Here is a 22,443-nt window from a genome sequence, read left to right on the forward strand (position 1 = left end):
AATACACTCCCTGTATTATGGGACTCCATCTGGACCAACTTACCAGCTGACCTATTCAACCCCACATATTCATGTGCACACCAGCACCACGGTTTGTTTACATGTGTGAGGCTATGGATAGTGTTACATTTAGTCTGTATTCATGCTGGAGAGGTTTCTAAGACACAAGATAAAATTTTATAGTAAGGCATTGTATGCCACTGTTTAGTTCCAGTCTCTACAACAGGTGAAGAATGCAAAGCTAGCATGTCCCATAGTGACACAATAGCAACATTAATGGGAAATAAACAGGATCTGCAGTCTCTCTCAGTCTTTAAGGAAAGACTAAAAACCCAGCTCTTTACTGAACACCTTTGCACTCAACAGACTGCAATAAAATAAAAATAAAATAAAATAAATACATAAAAATTCTATTGCATCCACACTGCCTGTAGACACCACGGTCCTATTATAATTCTTGAACTTATTTTATGGCACTTATCCAGGCTGTTTTCTCCTGACTAGATCCTTGCTTGCGTTGCATCTACTCTCAGATGCACGTTGCTTTGGATAAAAACGTTTGCTAAATGAAAATATAGAATTGTAGAAATAAAGTGGAACTGCCTTGTCAGTAGAATGCAAGAATAGATAAATTATAGAGAGTCCTGTTTACGAGAGATTAAATTTACCCAGACGCAGGTTTCTTGCTAGGGAGGCTGATTTAACCAAAGACTATAAATAAAAGATGGATGTAACCACCATTTATCATCTGCCACTGTTTTGATATTGATAAATATATTGGCTATTTTAGTGTAAATTGGACCATATTTCACATAATGAACACTCTGCTGTATTATGGAAATATGAAACCAGTGATTGAGACCATAAAGTTGTTAGGAAAATGCTTACTGAGGCAGCATATCAAGTAAGAATTTGGATTATTTTCTCATAGATCAAATTTCAGTCTGCAACCAGAGCAGTCACCCCCTGTTGGTTGTTAGAAAGATTGCAGGTTTAAGGAACCACGCTTTTCAGAACTGGAGGCTACAACCATCATATTGGATGTACCAGGATAAGCCTGATCTAGGTAGATCCCACCCTGTGTTCATGCCCCACTGGGTCAGAAGAGTTTTAGCAGCATAAAGGGACCAATACAACGCTAGGAAGGTGGTCATTATGTTATACCTGATCAGTATATTAGCATTTTAATGTAACAAGATAAGCTATTGCTTTGGTAAATAAATAAATTCTCAGACAAGTTTATTCACTTACTCTGACTTAAGTTTTTTTATTTACATTTTATACTTTTACAAAAACAACTCTTTTTAAGAACAACAGGACTGCAAAGCCAGAACACTAGCAAAGATTCAGAACAACCATAAACTCTTAAATACAGAGTGGTCTTGTCAGTTTTTAACAGCCAACTGTGGAATATGATCCAGTTAAAACACTCAACACCACCAACGTCAGTTCTCCGTATACAGTGTGCAGGTTGTGTTACTATCTGGGATGTTTTTTGTACAGTTTCTTCAAACTACAGTTTAAATACAGTATCAAAGACACAAAATACAACATCTGTCTCAAAGCAGGTTGTAATCAAGTAGCCTACAGTATAAAGAATATGCAACATAGTATGAGTGTATATACTGTATATTTATATATATACACACACTGCAGACGGTCACAAAGTGAACACTACCAAGGCCTCCCATACTCCCAGACTAAGCTGTTCTATTCACATTTAACAAGAATATCCAAAGATGCCATGAAACAGCAACCATAATACAAAAATCACCAAAAATATATATGCATTATGAAGAGCTACCAGGTTTTTTTTCTTATATTTTCCTACTTTTAAATAAACCATATGGACTGGAAAACGTATACAACATCAAGTGTACATTGCAAAGGCATGTCCTGTATATAATCAAGATATTTTAGAACATTGCACATAAAAAGGGATAACGTACAGAAAAGAAGAGGGCATGCTGAACAACAGATCAGAGCTACGCTGAATGAAAAGTCATCAACAAATAAGGCCTTGACAGAACGCACCGCCAACTCAAGACATGCTCTCTTTCACTTCACAGAACGATATGAACATGCAACTTCAGAAACAAACAGAAAGGAGCTGAATAGAACCAGTCGTTTGATATCAAAGCCTTGTTCCTTGTTTCACAGATCAAATGGGGTCCTTGCCTATTGGATACACCTTCAGTCACATTTGATTAAAACAAAATGATACATTCTTTTTTAATATATATATGTATATAATTATATATATGATCTACCATTCCAAAGACAAAATGAAAACTTTTGAAACAACACCGGTCCATTTATTGCACACCATTGGTTCACAAAAATATTTTGGGCACTTTTGCGTTTCAACAAACAGCAGCATTTCATTATAAAAAAGTTGTTTGAATACAGACACTGAACACAACAGATGAAAAGCATGACATACAAATGGAGAATAGAAAACTTTTTTTTTTTCAAATTCTGACATTGTGCAACTAGAGTTAATAGGTCCATTTACTAAGGCTAGCCTCTTAAATGCACAACATCATACAGTGTTTTAAGGGGCTCGAACAGCAGGACCCCTTTGCTAAATAGCATGGACCACTTCGAATGATTATCTCTTTCTTTTATTATGTGCAATTACTGATTGCCATGGCAAATCCCCAATGAGAGAGAGAACATTTGGTCCTGTAGGAAAAAGCTTGATTTGTACCCAGATAAAAAGGGCAAATGGCACAACATTTAGAAAGCGACTGAAAGGATGGCACAGGGTGACATCAGCTTTTATTAAGACAGCTCTCATTGGATTTCAGTGATCAGGACATGGGAAAACTCATGTCCTCATCACAGCAATATTCATCTTCACATTTACAATCAACCCTGTATGTGAGCTCTTACATCCTGCTGGGGTAATGCTAAATGTCGCCTGTTTGTACTACTTTTAGGGGGCGAAAAATAAAACGGAACAAGAAACCCAGTCACAGTCAGTAGCATTCAACTCATGGATTATCACCACGGGTGTCATTATCTTCCTAAAATACAGGCACAGCAATGTCTAACTACAGAATTAAAACCATGTTGGCACAACGCAGGTAACAAGAGTCGGAGGTATGATCCAGAATCAGCTTTAAAAAAGGAAGTGAAACTAGTAACATCAAAGACAGCCTACTGCCAAACTGTGCTGATTGGCTCTTGTTTAACGCACTTTTATCATTTAGAAGGATTCAACTCACAGCATTTGCATTCACACATTAGCCTGCTCATGTTGCTTCCAAAGCAATGCTATCCTATAAACAGTCATCTAGTTGCATCTCTTCCTGCTGCCTAGGCTGCACATACACAGTAAATACAGACTCACCAAGCACCTTAGCAGTAACACCAGTGCAATCCAACACAACAGCTTTGCCATAAGTTCTAGTTTTAAAATATATATATACATTTATATTTTTTGTGTACCCTGTCAGAAAGGTGATAATTCTACTTCCTGTTTATTATAGAGGCTGTAGCAGGTAGTGGAGACATGTTATACTGAAAAAGATCCTGAATATTTCCCCTCATATTCCATGTTAAAAAGCAGAATTTATGGCAGAGCTGTTGTTTTGGGTTAAACTACATCACATGGTATTCCTATTAAAGTGCTCACTGAGTGTAAATGATCGTCAGGGAAACTTTGACAATGTAGTTTTTCCCTTTCTGACAACTCAGATGAAGACAAAAAAAACAACTGAATGCTGGTTCACCTCAAATTCACACAAGGCTAAAAGTTTAAAAAAGACAATCAAGTTGTACCTAAGTGAAACATCACTTCGACAGTCATGCAATATTGTAAAATATCTGCAGTATACCTGTTGGCAACTTTGAAAGCCATGTGAGAAATCAATATCTGTAAAACAAATTAACCCTACAGTTAAATGAACTGCCATTTGACAAGTAGGCTAACCTTCAGTTGGGATGAAATGCTACATTACCATCTTAGAGACCATTTTGGAATGTAACACTGCAGTTTACAGACAACCTGGCAACTCCAATTTTATATATTTTTTTATGTTAAACATCAATTCATGCCTTATTTTGTATTTTATTTGGTTTAAAACAAAAAGATCAGTGCTGACCAAAGCTGATCCAATGTTTCACTTTTTGGAGACACAAAGGCTGACTTAACAACAGTGTTCATTATAAATAAGAATAAAAAATAGGTCAGGAAAATTCCATACTGCACAAATGTCTTTAGGGAATACTTTGTCAATATATTTCAAGTTTTCAACATTTAAAACGAAATGTACTGTGTTCATATTGATCAAAGAAATGCACATACACACACCAGACATGTCATATTTCACAACACCCAACATACACAGCATTCAAATAGTAAAACTACAGTACAAGCTATTGCAGTATAGATAATATTGACATTTAACAGTTTGCCTATAGCGACGGCACTGAAGGAATAACACAGTCTCTGCCCATACAAACTAGCATTACCACTACAAATGAAATACAAGGATTTTTTTTCTTTAGCTCAGTTTGCAAACACTTGATTTGTCACTGTTGGCAAAGTCAAGACCTTTTCTTCCTCTACATGTTACTGTGTTAAAATGGGAACTCTCAGGCACTTTCCAAAAGTAGAGCAAGGCTTGGATTTAACAGACCTCAAATTGGCTAAGACAGAAATGACTTTAGCTAGTGCTGCATTCACGTCATATGGGAAAAAAAACAACCCTATTATTTCAAATGACTCTTAAAAAATACTGTTTACTGGCATTTCCACATGGAAAAAATCTTCTTACGTGCTGAAATCTCATATATCAGTAAAGTTTAGGAATTTATATTAAGAAAACAATGACAATTATCATTTACTTTGTTGGATTTGGTTTGGTGTAGAACATACACTCAAATAAGTGCATCTGTGTTGTGTGTAGAAAAGTGCCATCAAGCCAGCTGAAGTCTTCAGGAAACTTCGATCGCGGCGTCTTGATGACTTCATATGATGAGGTGTCAGCATGTGCACATGTTCAAGTCGTCCCTTTCAGCCGTCAGATCACTTCAACTGATATTCCCATATGACATGACTGCAAAATAAGACATGATGGGCAAGTAGAAGACTTGAATCACTCAATGGTAATGGAAGCCACCTCCTTGGCCTGAGCATGCTGCTGCTGCTCTTCTTCAAACACCTCTGGGGAACTGCCTCCTACACTGTTGTCCATCTTGGTCTCCTCTGTCATGGCTGCCGTCTCGTCGGCGTCCATCTTGAGGGAGGCTGGGGCTTCCAGGGGATCCAGGGGCTCAGGTGAAAGAAAGCCGGAGGAACTCTCACAATTCTGGGTGGAGGAAGAGACCTGGGAGATGACAGGCATCTGGACTGAGGAGGAGGACGAGGCGGCAGTGGTGGTGGAGGTGGAGGTGCTGCCCGGGTAGACCGGGTGATGTTGGGACTCCTCCAGCTCATACTGGACTCCCAGCGCCTCCTCCTCCTCCTGTACCTGGCTCAGGTAGTCGGGCACGAGGAAATCACTGCAAGGACCAAGAGAACTTGTTGAGGTCACCATCTTTTCATTTGTTACAGTATCAGAAATACACAAAGTCTCAGGATGAGGACAGAAAAACACATTTTTACGGTACATCCTCACTGAGTTTTGAGTCCATATAAAACATCTGGTCTCTCATCATCACACAGTAAATCTGTGATGTTCAGTGTGATCTGGCACCACTTACAAGGTGGTGTTGTATTCCCTGTTATTATGCTTGTCAGTTAGCATGATAGCACAAGAGTATATGGAAATTCTACGACAACTTGTACAAAGACAGACCTGACAAATATGTGATAATTCAAGTTTGACATTTATCTTTTTTTTTCTCAGAACTATTTAATTGGACAGAGGTTTGCTCTAAAGTCGAAACGACTGATCTGCTAATTACTAAATAGTTCAAATAACATTGGTGCTTTTCCTTATCTTATGCTTTAGAGTGTGGACCTATATATTGCATCAGTAAAAGATTACATTTGCCAGAATATGCTTTAACAGCAACAAGAAAAAGAGTGTAATATGTTCTGAGCACTCAAAACTGCTTCAAAAGTTCAGCTGTCAAAATACATGTAATTATCATCTATATATCCCTCATTCCATCCATCCATGCAGGCTGCAGACAACAATTATTTTCTTTATCAAATAATCAGTTGATTATCTTTTTGGTGACGTCCTAAAATGTCTTGTTTTGCCCACAACCAAAAAAAATTGCTTTTACTGTCAGTGAAGGAAAGACGCTGCAATCAGATAATTCAGAGACTTGAGGCTTTTTAAAATTGATTACCAAAAAAAGTTTGCAATTAACTTGCTAGTTTATAACTAATCAATTAATCATGGCATCCATTCATCCATCCATCCATCCATTCATCCATCCATCCATCCATCCTCTGCAGCTTAGGATCAGGTAACAATGACTTAGCCTTACTAAAAAACATTAGATGTCTAGTGGCTGTATTGCGTTTTGGTCTAAAGCAGCAACTAATGCAACATCCAACATAATGTTTCCCTATGATTTCTGTGGTCTTGGCATAATAAGCTTGCTTCTAATATGCCAAGTGATGTGTATCCACTCCCACCATCCACACATATAATTCACCTCTAATACACTCCAGTGGTTGTAGCGTAATCAGTGTAATAAACAACAGAACTCATTCAACAATCTAAGGTGAGGGCTTGTAAGTGTGTTGGGACATGTGGATTTGAGATGAAGTGCTTAGTGCCAATACAAATGCTCAAAATATAACAGAAACAATTAAAAGAAATATACAGTAACTGATGGTCGTCTAAGCCGAGACAGGACTGTCTTGGTTTTTATATCATGATAGTACTTTAAAAAAGCACATTTGAATTTCTACAACAGAGGCCCATTAAAATGTGGAAGTACACAGTGTGAGAATGATCGTGAACTGGATTTAACAGACGCCACAGTCCCACAGCGTTACATGTACAGACTATAGAACTGTAGAGATCAGAGCTCAGAATCCAGAATAAATAGGGATGGTCAAGTGCAACTCATTTGTGGCACAGACGACAGCTGAATCTGACAAACTAGTCTGGAAATCAGCAACTTAGAAAAAGAGTACAGTGTAGTTAACATATCTTTTTATGTGAAGACTGAGGATGGGAGTTAAGAGTCTGAGTGACTTGCCAGAGAATTTTCCACTCTGTTATGATCTCAGAAGTAGACCTTCTACTATAAAACGTTTGAGGAGTCAATGGACCATTTGAGTCCTGCCGACCTGTGAGGGCTTGAGTTGATTAAGGAGTGGAAAAGTCTGGGAAATAAAAACACACTTGGACTTTATAAAGACACCGTGTTCTGACTTTCATGCAGCTTTATGGCCTGAGCTGCTGATAAAAATAAACAACCCCGTCTACGTGGTTCAGGAAAAGTCTTTCATATAGGAACACACAGACATTACAAAATGATGAAAGTTGTATTCTGTATTGATTGTTGGACCACTAGCACTTGGTGATGTTTTTAAGGTGCAACTGTATCTTATAACCAAAGAGTAGGACTATGTGATGAGTGGTTTATACAAGGCTGAAGTGATCCCAGGTGTTTAAACACTGTACAGTTGAATCATAATTTTGGCAGTTTGTCAATGTAATAATAATTTCGTATACTAGATAATCTACTTCATCCTCACATCTTAAGGAATTTTGTCTGTTGAAGCCCAAACAGACTTAAGGTATTTGAAGTCTCTCAGTGATGAAGGCTAAAGAACTAGCTTGGCATTTTGGGAGATACAATGAGTTGGTTTCTTTCTGAGACTTAAATGAGAAGATCAATATCACTCATGTACACATTAAGAAGCTACACCCAGCAGCTGCTTTGCCAAAAGTAGTGAAATCCACCTGGCAGCACTTTAAAACATCATCAATTAACAAATCATGTGTCATTTATTTGATCTCTACTAAAACTGTAGCCATTAAGCTGTCATTTTGCAGCTTTATGGGTTGTTATGTTCCTTATGATTCTTTGGCTGGGGCCTGTGGCAAGGCAACAGCCGAATAATCCAGAACTGTATCCAGGCAAGAAATAGTCCACAGCATAACCTCCTGTAAAAGACAAGTAATTGTTTCTACATCATGTTTGTGCAGAAAAAACAAACCAGAAACATTTTCATTTAGGAGCTTTGGAGGTGTCATTAGGTGGATTTTGCTACCTTTGGTGAGAGTCACCGTAGCCGTTTACCAAAACATTCATTCTTTATGGTAAGCTAAATGTAATAGCTGCTGGCAGTAGCTTTATATTTACCATATAGACATGAGGGTGGTATTGTTTTTTCATTCAACCATTATAAGAAATTTAAAAAGCCTACTTCCCCAAATGTCAAATGATTGTTCTAAACACGTGAAATTAAAATTCCACAATAAATACAGTCAAATACTTCAGGTACATTTGATTGGAGCATTCAGATCAGTTGCAATCATCTCAAAAACAATTCTACACAACCAAAGCCACGACAACGATCCAATAAAATTCAGGTATTAAAATCTAAACTGAAGTTATTTTCTGATCCAGGTGAGATCTGAGTAAATGATGGGGGTCGACGCCCCCAAACTCCTCACCTGCTCTGGAAGTAGTTTGCTAGTTCGGATGCCTCATGGTTCAGACTCCTCAGGTGTACAATTAAATTGCCAGAGTTGGTGAACATGGCGCCGCACGTTTTGCACTCATAAATCCGCGGCTTGCGGATTATGTGTCGGGAGACCCTCATGTGATGCTTATATTCACCGAAGGACGTGAATGTGGCGCTACAAATCTGGCACCGGAAACAGCGTTTACCTTCGTGCTTCAGCCGATGCATCTTTAGGGAGTAGGCCCGTGTGAACTTTTTCCCACAGCGGTCACACTGGAAAGGTTTAATGCCTGGAGGAGGAAGACAAAACCATTGCTCGCTGATCTGAACATTAGCATCACACAAAAGTCAGTAACTATGTGTGGGTGAAGTGAGGTGGAGGGTTAATGTAATCACAAAGTCTGCCAACTACTTTCTTTATCAATGTATTCCAGTATGTCTACAACAAAAATGCCTTACTACTCATCCTTAAGGTCTATACAAGATGCAGCGATGCACAACAACCAACTATCATTTCACCTTTACAAAGTTTCCTTTAGCAACTGCACTCTTCAGACTTTCAAAGAATTCCAGGTCATGTTTTAATCCAGTTCCAAAGGGGTAATAAACACATATTTGTTACACTCCAAGTCTAACAAATCACTTGTCTAAATGTTAAGCCGTTCACCCTTTTCTGCAAAGACAAAGAAAAAAATGTGTGGGTTGTCAGTTTGCTTAGTAGCTAACCTACAATCTATCTGGCAAAAAATTGAATTATTTGTCTTTAATGTCTCTAATTTTAGCTCTAAAATGTTATTTGGTAACGACATAAAAAGTTGTTTCTTCCTCAACCTACATAATAAAATCAAGTCAATGAGAGATACATTTAAAGTAAATACAATACTGTTCAAAAGTTTGGGGTCACCCAGACAATTTCATGTTTTCCATGAAAACTCACACTTTTATTCATGTACTAACATAATTGCACAAGGGTTTTCTAATCATCAATTATCCTTTCAACACCATTAGCTAACACAATGTAGCATTAGAACACAGGAGTGATGGCTGCTGGAAATGTTCCTCTGTACCTCTATGTAGATATTCCATTAAAAATCAGCTGTTTCCAGCTAGAATAGTCATTTACCACATTAACAATGTCTAGACTGGATTCATGATTCATTTAAAGTTATCTTCATTTAAAAAAAAAAAAAAAAAAAAAAAAGCTTTTCTTTCACAAATAAGGAGACTTCTAAGTGACCCCAAACAGAGGTGTATATTCTGCAGGCTTGTCATTGCATCAGCTAATCACAGCCACATTGAGTGACTCACATTAACTGAGCAGGTTTTGATTTTGGACCCTTTCTGCTCCACGACACCATCCACGCTACAAATACTGTTTATGGCACTGTTTTACAATCTCACTTTGTTGCAAGTAAACACGTCAAATGCAACATTAAATCCATCAGTGCAGTACTATGTGTAAAGAGCAACAACAATATGTGTAAAGACCACTAACAATGGAATTTGTACAATTTCTCCAAGGTTTAAAAATAAGCGAGGACAGAATATACTAAAACGTGAAACAAACGGCCTATAAATTCCTTTAACCACACTGAAATTGACACTTTACTTGTTCAAAACATTGAGTCACAGTGGATGGAATTTTGGCTTTTTTTTTTTTACAATAGTAAACAAAAAAAAAATCACAGTAAAAACAAATGTTTGTGGAATAGATCTAAACAAATAGAAAACCTGAAAAACTTCTACTATAATGCACCTCATGGGGATTTAAGTATGTTTCCAGGTGTTACAGATAACTACTGCAAGTTGTATCAGGTCTTGATTATACACCCTCATCACTGTGGCATAGATGTTGCTATTATGCTACTTTCTGGTCCACTTCAGGGACCCTGTTAAATACATGTGCAGTACATCAGTGTCTATGTACTCTGCACATGCACATCCCTGCCCTTGTAGTGTAATACACACAAATTTGGGGCTGCAATGTAGATGTCCACACAGGCGTCTCTGCTGACTCTAGCAGACTTCTGCATATGATGTCAAAAGTGTAACCCCAGCTTAAAGTCCTCAGTGTCTCCAGAAGGAGCTGTGTGAATCCTGATAAATGTTTTCAACTGATGTCACGTCAGTCAGCGTTGGTTTGTGCTGAACAATACAAGCTTATAAATTTTAAAAAAAAAAAGTAGAGTTAGAAAGAAGTGACCGCTGTAGGCGTCTCTTTATCCATGCTTGAGGTCAGAAGCCACACTATCCACTTCTAGCATAACAGCTCTCAATATCAGACTGCACTGTCAGGAGTCAAGTCGCACTGTCTTTGGCATAGAATGAAGAAAATCTCTATTTTTGATGCATGGATTCAAATACTTTTTTTCCGTTCATCATGATTCCAGCGATGTTCCAGGAGCTCAGTGTTAAATAGCTGAGTACTTTACTAAACATCAATGCTTGCCACTATCCAAAAGGAAGAACAATTTGACAGTTGAGTGTCAAAGTCTCAGAAGAACTTAATTATATCAGCTGTGACTCAATACAATTCAGTGCTGTAAAAGTGTCCAAAGGTCAGTACTGCCTTATTATACCTCAGCACTACTATACAGTACTAAACAACATATATACCATATAACATAATACGACTCCCACTAAAGTACTGTATTGTAATTTGAAGTAGTATTATTATGGTTTCCCCATCATACTACTAGTAGTATGAATGGTAGCGTGTGTTTAATTCTATAGTACTACCATCATCCCAGCTGATGTGCCACAGTATTTACAACAGTACTCTCTCTGAGGTTCAATATTACCCGTCACGGTAGTCTCTGATGGCAATACAATGGTGTACAATGGCATGTAGTTTTCATTTTTTTCCATTTTACCTACCGGAGTGTATGAGCATGTGCTGTTTCAGGTTTTGAATGCGTGTAAATCTGACTCCACATGTTGGACACTGAAATGGCCGGTCAGGGCCGTTGGTGCCGGGTCGGGCTGACGGGCTAATATAGAGGTGGTATGGATACTGAATACCTTCCAGCCTGAAATACAAAGAGAGGAAAAATCAAAGTGAGAATCAAGCTTGTATATGCTTACATGGACAAATACATCTATCCCCGTATGAAGGGTACAAAGCATCCACTTTGACATGCCAGTAAAGTTACTGTTCCAGAGTCTCCTTGTGTCCTAATAATTCCTCCTGAATTACATCAAGCTTTAAGACATTGTGGAACAACTGACTGTGTGACCAGTGATGATAATGATATGCGTCAGATTGGTTGACATTAATCAATTTCCCGTTAGAGGTTACGCTGGCTTTCATATAAAATGTATCATCCATGTTTGTGGCTTGAGGCCTTACCAATATACAACCTGCATTCTTTATATCACAGTGCATCATTTCAACATGACGTCCAAATTTATTATCTAAAGCAGGTGTGGCACAGACAGCCAGTCATGGGATTCATGCCTATATGTCCTTTATTGCGTATGACTTGTTCGGTGCAAGTTGTAACAAATTGTGATACCTCTCATCATCTTCTGCATGTCCTCCAGCGTTTGAGGTGCTCTGCATTGACGGCAAGCCCTCTGACACTCCCTCATCCATCGACCCTGGAAAAACAAAGAAAAAAATGTACTCAGGGTGGCGGTCTCCTGATTTTCTGACTAAAGCATGTCATCTTGGACAGGGTTACACTCATATACTTTAGTTCTTTGAAGGCTAATCCCCCATTTAAAGATTGATGATGCTGGATAACAATGCACTGTGCTATTCAACAGTTTAGGAAAAACTGACGAATGTTTCCATTTTCTTTTTATTTATGGCAGTGCAGAAAAGCCTTTCAAAAAGCATTTGGGCCACTGGACAATAAAAGTTTCCACTGAGACCAATACAAATAAAAATCTTGTGGGTGTTTAAACAGCTCTGAGGGCAGGGTGAGGCAGGTTTGATTGCACATTTTACAAAGCAACACTGTGTTAGGTGGGTCAGGACACAGCTTCTATTATAACGGTGACAGACTCGGCAACACTGGCACACTGACATGTGATTTCACCATATTTTTTTAACAAATAGATCAATGTAAGACTAAAGTAACTGTAAGCCAACATTAGACATGTAGAAGTACTTTAAAATGCTGTGGAGGTGACAAGTAAGGAAAGTAGCCTCACCTATAGAGGAGGACTGTGGACTGATGAGCAGCTCCTCCTGGACCTGTTCACTCCCTGGCACTGTCTGCTGGTCACTCAGCGAGCTCTGAGAGGCACTGACCGGCTGTGACGACGCCTCCTGGACCTCCTCATCGCTGAGACGCTCCACCTTCACCCTTACATCTTCCTCCTCTGCTGCCACAGGCGACGACACCACCTTGGAGCTCTCACATGTCAGGAAATCACTAAGGCGACGACCGACCACTACCTCAGAGGTCCCTGGAGTGCCCTGCTCTAAACAACGAGGGCTCTCTGGGAGCTTTGATTTGTCCGAGTGGAACCTCCGGTCAATACCGAACGGGAATGTCCATGGAAAGGCCAGGGAGGACTCGACAGGCTGGGCTGTGCTGTCTGAGAAAGAGGGGGACGGGTTAGGGATCTGAGGGGAGGTGGTGACCATCTGTGTAGTGCATTTGAGCGGGCTCTCAGGTGATGCCATTGTTACAAAGCTTTTGCGTTTCCGTCGTGATTCGCGGCATATGGGAACATTTCTCTCCATCACGCTGCAGTCAGATGACACAGGTGACACGCTACCATCCAGAGGCGTCAGGGCACAGTTTGATGAGGCGCTCTCTGGTGCTGATTCATGTGGTTTGTCTGCTGCCATGTTGTTGCTGTTGTTGTTGTTACCCGGGCTCCACAGAATACTTGACTTCATGAACTCCGAACATGTGCTTGCCACAGCAAACATCTGCATGTAGCTTGCAGCTGCCAGGACGTCAATGATATTCTCTGTGCTGATGGAGAGGGTAGATGTGTAGGCATATTCCAACAGCGGAGCGAAACCGCTAACTGTCACGTGATGAAGGTCCAACACAAATTTGTCCTCCTCCTCTGGCCGTCCCACTAGTTTGGTGCGAAAAAATTCACTGCAACAGGCCAGGACAACTTTGTGGGCCAGGAAGAGCTTGTCCTGGACCCGGATGGTGACGTCACATAAGTGACCCTCATTGCGCAAAGCATTGAGCTTCTCAAGCATCTCCTGGCTGTGGGAGGTTGAGCTGTGGGTGAAGGTTTTGACCCCCATGTTGGAGTCCCTTTCTGACTGTGTACAGGAAATGTGCCCTGTGGAGAGATGGGAAGAAACACAAACAAATCACTTCAGTTCACAAAAGTTAAAACACATAAGATGTATCTCAGGAGTCATGATCCACGTCTAGTAGGAAAATACAAAAAGTGAGATCACTGTTATTGAAAATATTTTTGCTAGGATTTGTTATTCTTCTGTGTGAAGCACATTACATCATTTTTGTTTGTGTAAGGCAACGTCAGTGTCCATTGATTACCTAACTAAACTAAGCCCAGACCCAGCATTCGAAGAATCAGGTGTGAAATCACAGATGTCACAGAGTCTCACTGAACCACTCCATTAAAAATGTAAAAGGATGGTGTCAAAATGAGCTGTCTAATATCACTGCAAAACACCAGCTCCAGAGTAAAGACCGGATGAAAGTGCTGTGTGAAAGGCGGTGGGTGTAGGCACAAAGAACTACAAAGGTGCTCTCTGAGGGAAAGGCAAGGTAAGGAGGGGTTGAAAGCAGGGTAGGGAGCACAGAGGACAAAATGCCAAGTTATGTAACAACAATCAAACAGATGCGCAGCGATGCGAGCCAGACCCATGTGGAGGCCAGTGCACTACAGGACGCTCAGCAGCTGTCTGTGAGACATGTGGATTCTCTGAGGCATGAGATTTTCCATCAAACAAAAGCTCAAGTGAAGGGGCTCTCGCAGGGAGAGCACGCTCCCCTTCACACACACGGACCAAAGGAAAATACTCTTGGGCTATGTTGGCCCAGTAAAGGCAAAGTGAATTATAGACCTGGGCTGCGGTGGTGCAACAGGAGAGTGCCTAGTCTGAACCAGCAAAAAGAGCTAATAGAAAAGAGCTTTAATTCTACCATGGGGTTTTCACATAACTATAATATCTCTGTCAGAAAATTATTTGGCTACTTGATCTCTATTAAGTTCTTCCTGGCAAAAAAGGAAGGTTTTTTAGTATATATGAACTTAAGGGAACAGTGTTGTATACAAATGAAAAACAAGACACAATCTGGCATCTTTATCAAAACGGATACATCTAATTACAAAAATCATTAGGAAAATGTAAAAACAAATACATTTTTCTTTATCTTTTCCTCTACGTTAATCTCATATCTTCTTGTTTATTCCCTAGGTCTTATGTTTAATGGTCTAATGTGTAGCATTCAGGAAAATCTGACACCACAAATGGAATATGGCATCCACATTAGGTTTTCATTAGTGTATTATTCCCTCTTGCTACAAATCATTGTGTTGCTGTGAGCTTAGCCCCTCATATCAAAACAGGAAGATTGTTCACCATGCCCATCATGTTTCTACAGTAACCCAAAATGGACAAATAAAACACTGACTCCAGAGAGGGTTTCCTGTGTAGGTTTCCCAACATGCTTGAAAAGTAAAGTGTATTCAGTTGGTGGCCATCTGCAACCTCAAACCCCGATACGCCAAAATCCTACACACTGGTCCTTTAAGTTAAAGCGAATTTTAAATGCAATGCAGTTCAACAGTGGGTACCTTATCAAATTTGGTCAAACTAAACAAATGTATTTGGAGATATCAAATAGTTATTTCTTATTAGTTACAAAGACTGTAAAAACTTAGAGATAAACCCATTAATAATGACTATACAAGCATCATTCCATGAAAAAAAAAAAAAATAAACAGTCAGTGACTCTTGTCTGACCCCCTCAGAATCAGTGCGGTTTTGATGTTCAATAACTTTAGTAGATTTTATGAAGCCATGCAAAAGTTTACTTTCACACTACAGTGTTTCCTCTAGGATTTTTTTCAGCAGCGGCGGCAGGCTCTTCGGGAGCCATGGTGGCGTAAACAAATGACATTTGACTGCAGATTTTACTTTTACAATGTATTTATTGAATGGCCAGTTGAAAATAGCTTTTTAAAGGCTGATTGTAAAAAAAAAAAAAAAAATAATAATAAAAAAAAATCTGAACAACCTCATCTGAAAACGCAGTCAGCAGTTACATCACAGTATGTAGATGTTAGCTTAATGCTATCAATAGTTTACTCACGTTAGCGGCACTGAGTTGGCACCGGGCCCAATTAGCTGAAGCTACCGATATGTTACGTAACGTTAGCTGGCCATCAATATTTTGTGAATGTGTTTAACTTGTAAAATCTATTATGAGATATCTTGAGCTCATAACTCTTCTCCAGTAAGTCGCTGCCCTATTTTCCAAGACGACACTCCTCTGACTGACCTGTTGCCTCATTGCTTGACATGACGTCACTTTCAAGGTTGCGCTCTCACGAGTAATTAACGTCATATTAACCCGACGTATCAAAGAGTAGATTCAGTTATCTATATGTTACCTTGGTACTCGACACAGTACAAGACTCTGCCGTGAAGATGGAGACATGCGACGGGGGTGTATTTGCGACAATTAAAAAAAAGCAAAAAAAAAGAAATTTGAAGGATCGGCGGCTAGGATCTAAATGAATGTAGAGGAAACACTGCATTATGAATATTTTCAGGTCCTTAACATACATAGGGGCAGGTCAAAAACCTTGCACTTTTTAATTTGCGTTGTTTTTCCCAGCATTTTTAGCCCTCATAACTACATAAATACAGGAAATGGACACCTGAAATTTTCAGAGCTGAGAAATACATTTAAGTTCTAGTGAAGACTGCAATCAGATCAATTTTACATCCACTCCAGGCATAATAATCTAAAGCCAAATCTTGTTCTTGTTCAGCATGATTTATTGATTAACCCACTTTAAGCATTATTATTATGGGATATATCATAGTTTCAATAGCAGCACTGCACCAGTTTAATGTTTATGACAAATAGACATAGAAACAAGCATCGGTATACTGGATGTATTGTCTGTTTTCTAATTCTTCAACAGAGAAAACTGTAAAAAGTGCATTTTGTGTAAATGTTCAAGGCTCATATCATATCATGTGGGACAGGTGGTTGGTCAAAACAAGGTACCGCCAATGAAAGGTCTCATTTTTATCTACATTTGGGTATCTGGCTCATCTTCCATCCATGACTCCTTTTATGTCAAAATGGTTTTCTAATAAGAGAATTTTTTAACGCTTGTAATGTAGCTAATGGCTGGGAAATAGAGAATACAGTTTAAGCAAATCACATTGATCAAACAGGTTTGGAGTGTCTAGAGCTTATTTGAGTCTTTCAAGTCCTGTTTCTGTTGTCTGACTTACAGGATGAAGGATGCAGGTACAAGTCTGCCATTGGACCTTCATTTCACTTTGCACTTCCCTTCCACTGTCTGTGTGTTACCATTTTCTGTGCTAAAGGAACCAAACAACAACAAACTCTGGGCAACAGCCCACCACACTGAAAATTTCAAGTTTTTCTGAAGGTCTGTATTGAGCAGTAAGGCAGCCATGGTAGTCTGTTCAGTGAGTTATACATTTCAGTGACAGGACTCCTCACTAGAGCATTTTCTTACCCTTTACAGCAGAATGGTACTGAAGAGCAGCCAGACCATTCAGTCTCACATTATGACTGCAGTGATGATGTGTAATGTTGGTATCAAACATTTGTCTTTTCTACGGGGACAGGAAAGTGATAGTGCAGGAATTATTATGGTTTTAATTAGGGCTGCAACAACGAATCGATAAAATCGATAAAAATCGATTATTAAAAGTGTTGGCAACGAATTTCGTTCTCGATTCGTTGTGTCGCGTGATTCATGCGCCACTCGCCACCTCGTGGAGCTGTCTACTTCACCTGCAGAGCTTTGTCAATGCTGGCTGACAGAAATAAAGTTTTGGGTTTTTTTTTAATCAATGCTGGCTGACCGAAATAAAGTTCTGTTTAAAAAAATTAAATAAACTCCACCTGCAGAGCGAGTTGAACAGAGCAAGGTGGATGCAGAGCAGAGGCGGTATTTTCAAAGGAAAAGTAAATTCAACAAAACCTGACTGACACGGAGAAAACAGTTTGACCGAAGTCCTCAAAAGTGTGGGAGCATTTCACGCTTCACAAAACAAAAAACATGCATAACATGCAATCTTTGCAAAAGTAATATGAGATGGCGGGGGAGCACCACGATGATGATAGAGCACCTGAAACGGAAACACATTGGAGTCGCCGATGAGGATGAAGGAGCTCAACAGCAGGTAAGTCACTACATTATCCTACGTTTGTTCCGTTATACAGTGAGGAAACATAACCTTAGTCTGTCTGGTAGCTCTCCCGATGCTAGTGTTTGTTTGTTAGCTGATTAATGACAGTGATAAGGCACGTGTGTGTGTGTGTGTGTGTGTGTGTGTGTGTGTGTGTGTGTGTGTGTGTGTGTGTGTGTGTGTGTGTGTGTGTGAGATACTTTTTATTTTATTTTAATCAGCTTAAGCAGGGTTTGAATATGATTGATAAGTAAACATAACTTGCACACAATGGCGATAATAATTTAAAGATTAAGCTTCAAGTTTTAATTTTCTGACAAAGTCTGAGCGAAGACACTGGTCTGTGTTGGAGTGAGGCAGGATGAACTGCATTTAGACCAAACAGGGGTTAAAGTAACTTCTTACATCTCAATTTATGTTATGAAGTATTGTTTATGGTGCCTGTACTATATATATATATATATATATATATATATATATATATATATATATATATATATATATATATGTATATATATATATATATATATATATATATATATATATATATATATATATATATACATATATATGTATATATATATGTATATATACATATATATACATATATATGTGTGTGTGTGTGTGTGTGTGTGTGTGTGTGTGTGTGTGTGTGCTTTGTGTTTTGCTCTTTGGACTACTTACTTGCCTTAACCTAATTCTGCCAATAAAACAAGATAACTACTGAGTTGTTTTAAATTGTGCTGTAACACATATTCATACTATACTATCTTTCTCATTTCATGAACAGCAAACAATGACAGGCTTCATGATGAGAAAGACATCATGTCCACCACAGCAAGCAGCTGTCCTGACTGAGAGCATCCTCAACATGATGGTCACTGACACGAGGCCTCTGTCGATGGTTGAAGACGAATACTTCACTAAAATGATCTTTTTTGCTCTGTCAGTCCAAATCTTCTCTTTCTGAATAAAGCGGCGGAAATTAAAAATGTGGGGTTTTTTTATCCGATTCATCGATTAATTGAAAAAATAATCCACCGATTAATCGATTATTAAAATAATCGTTAGTTGCAGCCCTAGTTTTAATTCCCTTAGTAAATCTTAAATTTTACATTTTGCACGAGTCAAAACATTCCTTAATTAGAAAGGAATTTTAACACAGAAAAAAAGTAATGGCTTGAAAACGAGTCCAGACGTTGCAGTGTCAACCAGTTATGTGAGCTCAGAAATGCGCTAAGTAAAAAAAGTACAACACTACTTTCAATCACCTAAACGTACTTCAATGGTGTCTAACGCAGAAAAATGATAGTATAAATAGTAATATGTTCAAATATCGAAGAGCTTTATTAAATATACTGAAGTTAGTAAACACATTTTAAAAATCTGTTGATCCTGAAGAGGTCAGGTGATTTTCAGATATAGCTGATTTAATATGGAAAGACCCATAGCTAAGACTCAGCCCAGCCTAAAAACCTAGCCAGCTCACAAAAATCCTTATGATAGCGATAGACAGTGGAGGCGTGGCCTCCGCCCATTTGTTTACATCACGCAACAACAAGTGACCACAAGCGCTGTAAGTGAACCACACACAGACAGCTGACAGTCACAGAGCACACAGGAAGCACAGAGGCGGTGTGTGTCTAAGGCATGGGACACAGTATCTGGCGGACAACATGCTGACAAAACATGTTTACAACAATCACAGCTTAGCAAGACCTGCCTAATAGTGTCAAGCTGATACGTCAAGTCAGCCAGGAGATGAAAAGTACGTCCGATTGTAACAGTCAAAATAAAAGACAGCTCGATACTGCAATGCTTTTAGTATATCATTTGAAACGAAAGATGTCACTGTACTATAATTGCTGCTGTTACTACATTATGTGTGTGTGTCTGCGTGTATGTCTGTGTGTGACCAATACTTGTGAGACATCAATAAATAAATTACTGTTATCAGACTGTCTGAAAATTCTTAGTCGACAAACCCGTATTATTCCTTTCTGTGTGTACTATATTACAGTCTAGATTTCCCCCCACACACACACACACATGTTCTTACACAACTTTTCAAGAGCCAAATAACAAAAATGAGCGATTCAATTTACCTGATTTATTGTGAAGCACAAGTGTCCACAGCTCCGTTGTGTCCGTGGATAACCTGCCTGACTTGACGCAGCTGCTGCACATAAGCTAACTACCGTTAGCTACCCAGCTAGCGTTAGCTGACAACACGGCGCTCTTAGCTGGTCCATTAGCTCTTGTTAATGCTAACACAACAAAGGAGCCGGATAAGAGTACACACAACTGGGTTATCGTTATCCAGACATACTGTGGGGAGGAGATTTACCTTGGTGATGAGGCCTCTGATAACGGCTGGGCCTCGGGATGCAAACAGCTCAGCTGGCAAAAAGCAGTCGGAGACAGCGGTGCGTCCTGCCGCTCCGCTCCGCTCTCTCACATTCCCCGCTCCTCTCAGGCGGTTGTCAACCTGCCAGCCGCCAAAAATCACTGTTTAATTAACGTTCACATGGATTCACATCACAACAGGCAGGTGGTAAAAGTTGTCGAGGTGCTGTTTTCATTCCTTTGTGCTCCCCGCTGTCCTTTCTGCGCTGTGTTTGTACCCCCACAATGCAACGCGCATCTCTCACTGTACAGTACTGTAAGAAACAGGAAGTGTCACATTCAGCGACATGAACCGCTCAGATGCTGCTCAGGAATCCCTGCGGTTTCTCTTGTTTCATGCACTTTGCTTGGCCTCCATAGAGCCGTTTGTCTAATCAGAACAACCGCAAATCTGGTGTCCCTTTCATTTTAGATAGCGCTGCCGCTCGCCATCTCAGATTTAGAGCTTGCTTTTTGGAACCCTAAACTAAGTTCAGCAAAATATTGTGGCCCAGCATCTCCAGAAATGTAACTCCCAGAACCAACAAATCGGTAAAAAAAATAAATAAATAAAAAATACAATGTTGTTTCTAGCACATCTAAATGGTCGAACAGCTGCAGCAGAGGCCAAATATTTCATTAATGAATCATAACAATAAGGGAAAGTCTAACATTTTTAGACACGGGTGGTATCTGGACCTCATAAAATCCCTGTAAATGCATAGTGAAAATTTCCACATTTGTTACTGAAATACAGTCTTTAGTTGACATTTCACCAACTTTTGAGGCCTCTAACATCTGTATAATTTGTAAGTGGTGAGTATGGCAAATCAAAGTTCCAATATTTTGCTATTTTGACAAAATGGTGATGTGGAATAATTAATAGGACCATAAAAACTGGTGTGCATAGCAGTCTATATATTCTCACCTTGTGTGTCTTTACTGTCATTTTGTGTCTCTTTGTATTTATTTCAAGTTTCTTTCTTATTATTTTGTGTCTGTTGTCATCTAATGTCTCTTTGATGACTTTTACATCTGTTGTCAATTTGTGTTTCTTTAGTCTTATTTTGTGTCTCTCTGTGTCTTACTTGTTGCCATTTTGTGACTTTTTTGTTGTCATTCATGTCTTTGATGTCATTTTGTGTCTCTTTGTTGTCAAGTCATGTCTCTTTGTTGCATTGGAGGTCTCCATCTTGTCTTTCATGTCTGTTGTCATTGTATGTCTTCCTGTTGTTTTGTATCTCTTAGTTGCCATTTTGTGTCTCTTTGTAGTAATTCAAAATTTCTTTCTTGTCATTTTGTGTCTTTTTGTTGTCACTTCATGTCTCTTTGTTGACTTTCACGTCTGTTGTAATGTCGCGTTTATTTATTCTAATTTTGTGTCTCTCTGTATCTTACTTGCTGTCGTTTCGTGTCTTTTTGTTGTCACTTGTTATTTGTCACCGTTTTCTTCTCCCCTGGAAACAACAACAACCTCCAGGCAACGACCTACTCCACTGGAAATTAAACTGAAACTGAAAAGTGAAAATTTTGCACAAGACTTGGATTGATAGCCCCACTCATGACTGTGATTGATTTAAACAGATACAAACAATACAGTGCATTTTCCCCCCATAGCAGAATGATCATGTGGTGCTGCCAGACCATTGTGTTCTACAGAATAGCTTGGATGAACGAGACTAATAGAAACATTAGAGAGCAATGAAAACCTAAACCAAACCAAACTGTGCATATGCTATGTGGGTTTTATGCTATGTGGGTTTTTGTCACGCATTATAATTTTCATGGGTGGCATGGTGGAGTAGTGGTTAGCACTGTTGCCTTACAGAAAGAACATCCTGGGACTGAACCTGCTGGTCGTCTTTCTGTGTGGAGTTTTTATGCATGCTGTGACTGTGCCTGTGGAAGTTTTCTCTGTATGGTTAGTTAATTAGTGATTCTAAATTGCCTGTCTTATTCTCTTTGTGTTAGTTCGTATGATGGGCTGTCCACTGTGTCCAATCTTACCATGACCCTATGCAGGATAAAGTGGTTATAGCTAATGGATTATGGTTTATTTCTTCAACCAAACTCAGCCTGCTGTGATTGT

General features: G+C 39.2%; 1 protein-coding gene across 3 annotated transcripts; it reads right to left on the minus strand.

Moving 5' to 3' along the window:
* Positions 1-1,613: 1,613 nt before the first annotated feature.
* zbtb44 (zinc finger and BTB domain containing 44) lies at positions 1,614-20,614 on the minus strand. 3 transcript variants are annotated; one of them, XM_023274661.3, is made up of 6 exons: positions 20,317-20,614; positions 12,770-13,873; positions 12,127-12,211; positions 11,489-11,640; positions 8,601-8,901; positions 1,614-5,511 (listed from the first exon to the last, which is right to left on the minus strand). In XM_023274661.3, the coding sequence occupies exons 2-6, from the start codon at positions 13,833-13,835 to the stop codon at positions 5,106-5,108; spliced, it is 2,010 nt and encodes a 669-aa protein (XP_023130429.2). In that variant the 5' UTR covers positions 13,836-13,873; positions 20,317-20,614; the 3' UTR covers positions 1,614-5,105. The 3 variants fall into 3 exon arrangements, with proteins under 3 accessions (XP_023130429.2, XP_023130428.2, XP_023130430.1); XM_023274660.3 differs by lacking the exon at positions 20,317-20,614 and adding an exon at positions 20,075-20,277; XM_023274662.3 differs by lacking the exon at positions 20,317-20,614 and adding an exon at positions 20,075-20,273 and having other exon boundaries at positions 5,337-5,511; positions 8,818-8,901.
* Positions 20,615-22,443: the final 1,829 nt, after the last annotated feature.

The sequence above is a fragment of the Amphiprion ocellaris genome, chromosome 7, assembly GCF_022539595.1.
Source record: "Amphiprion ocellaris isolate individual 3 ecotype Okinawa chromosome 7, ASM2253959v1, whole genome shotgun sequence".
NCBI lineage: Eukaryota > Metazoa > Chordata > Actinopteri > Pomacentridae > Amphiprion > Amphiprion ocellaris.

What these genes read in the sequence shown, in the direction of transcription:
- zbtb44 (XM_023274660.3), bottom strand. Translation starts at nt 20,156, where the DNA reads ATGTGCAGCAGCTGCGTCAAGTCAGGCAGGTTATCCACGGACACAACG. An exon ending in CATGCAGAAGATGATGAGAG is followed by an intron (nt 11,641 to 12,126) that starts GTATCACAATTT and finishes TTTGTATTTCAG; the next exon opens with GCTGGAAGGTATTCAGTATC. An exon ending in GCACATGCTCATACACTCCG is followed by an intron (nt 8,902 to 11,488) that starts GTAGGTAAAATG and finishes TTCCTCCTCCAG; the next exon opens with GCATTAAACCTTTCCAGTGT.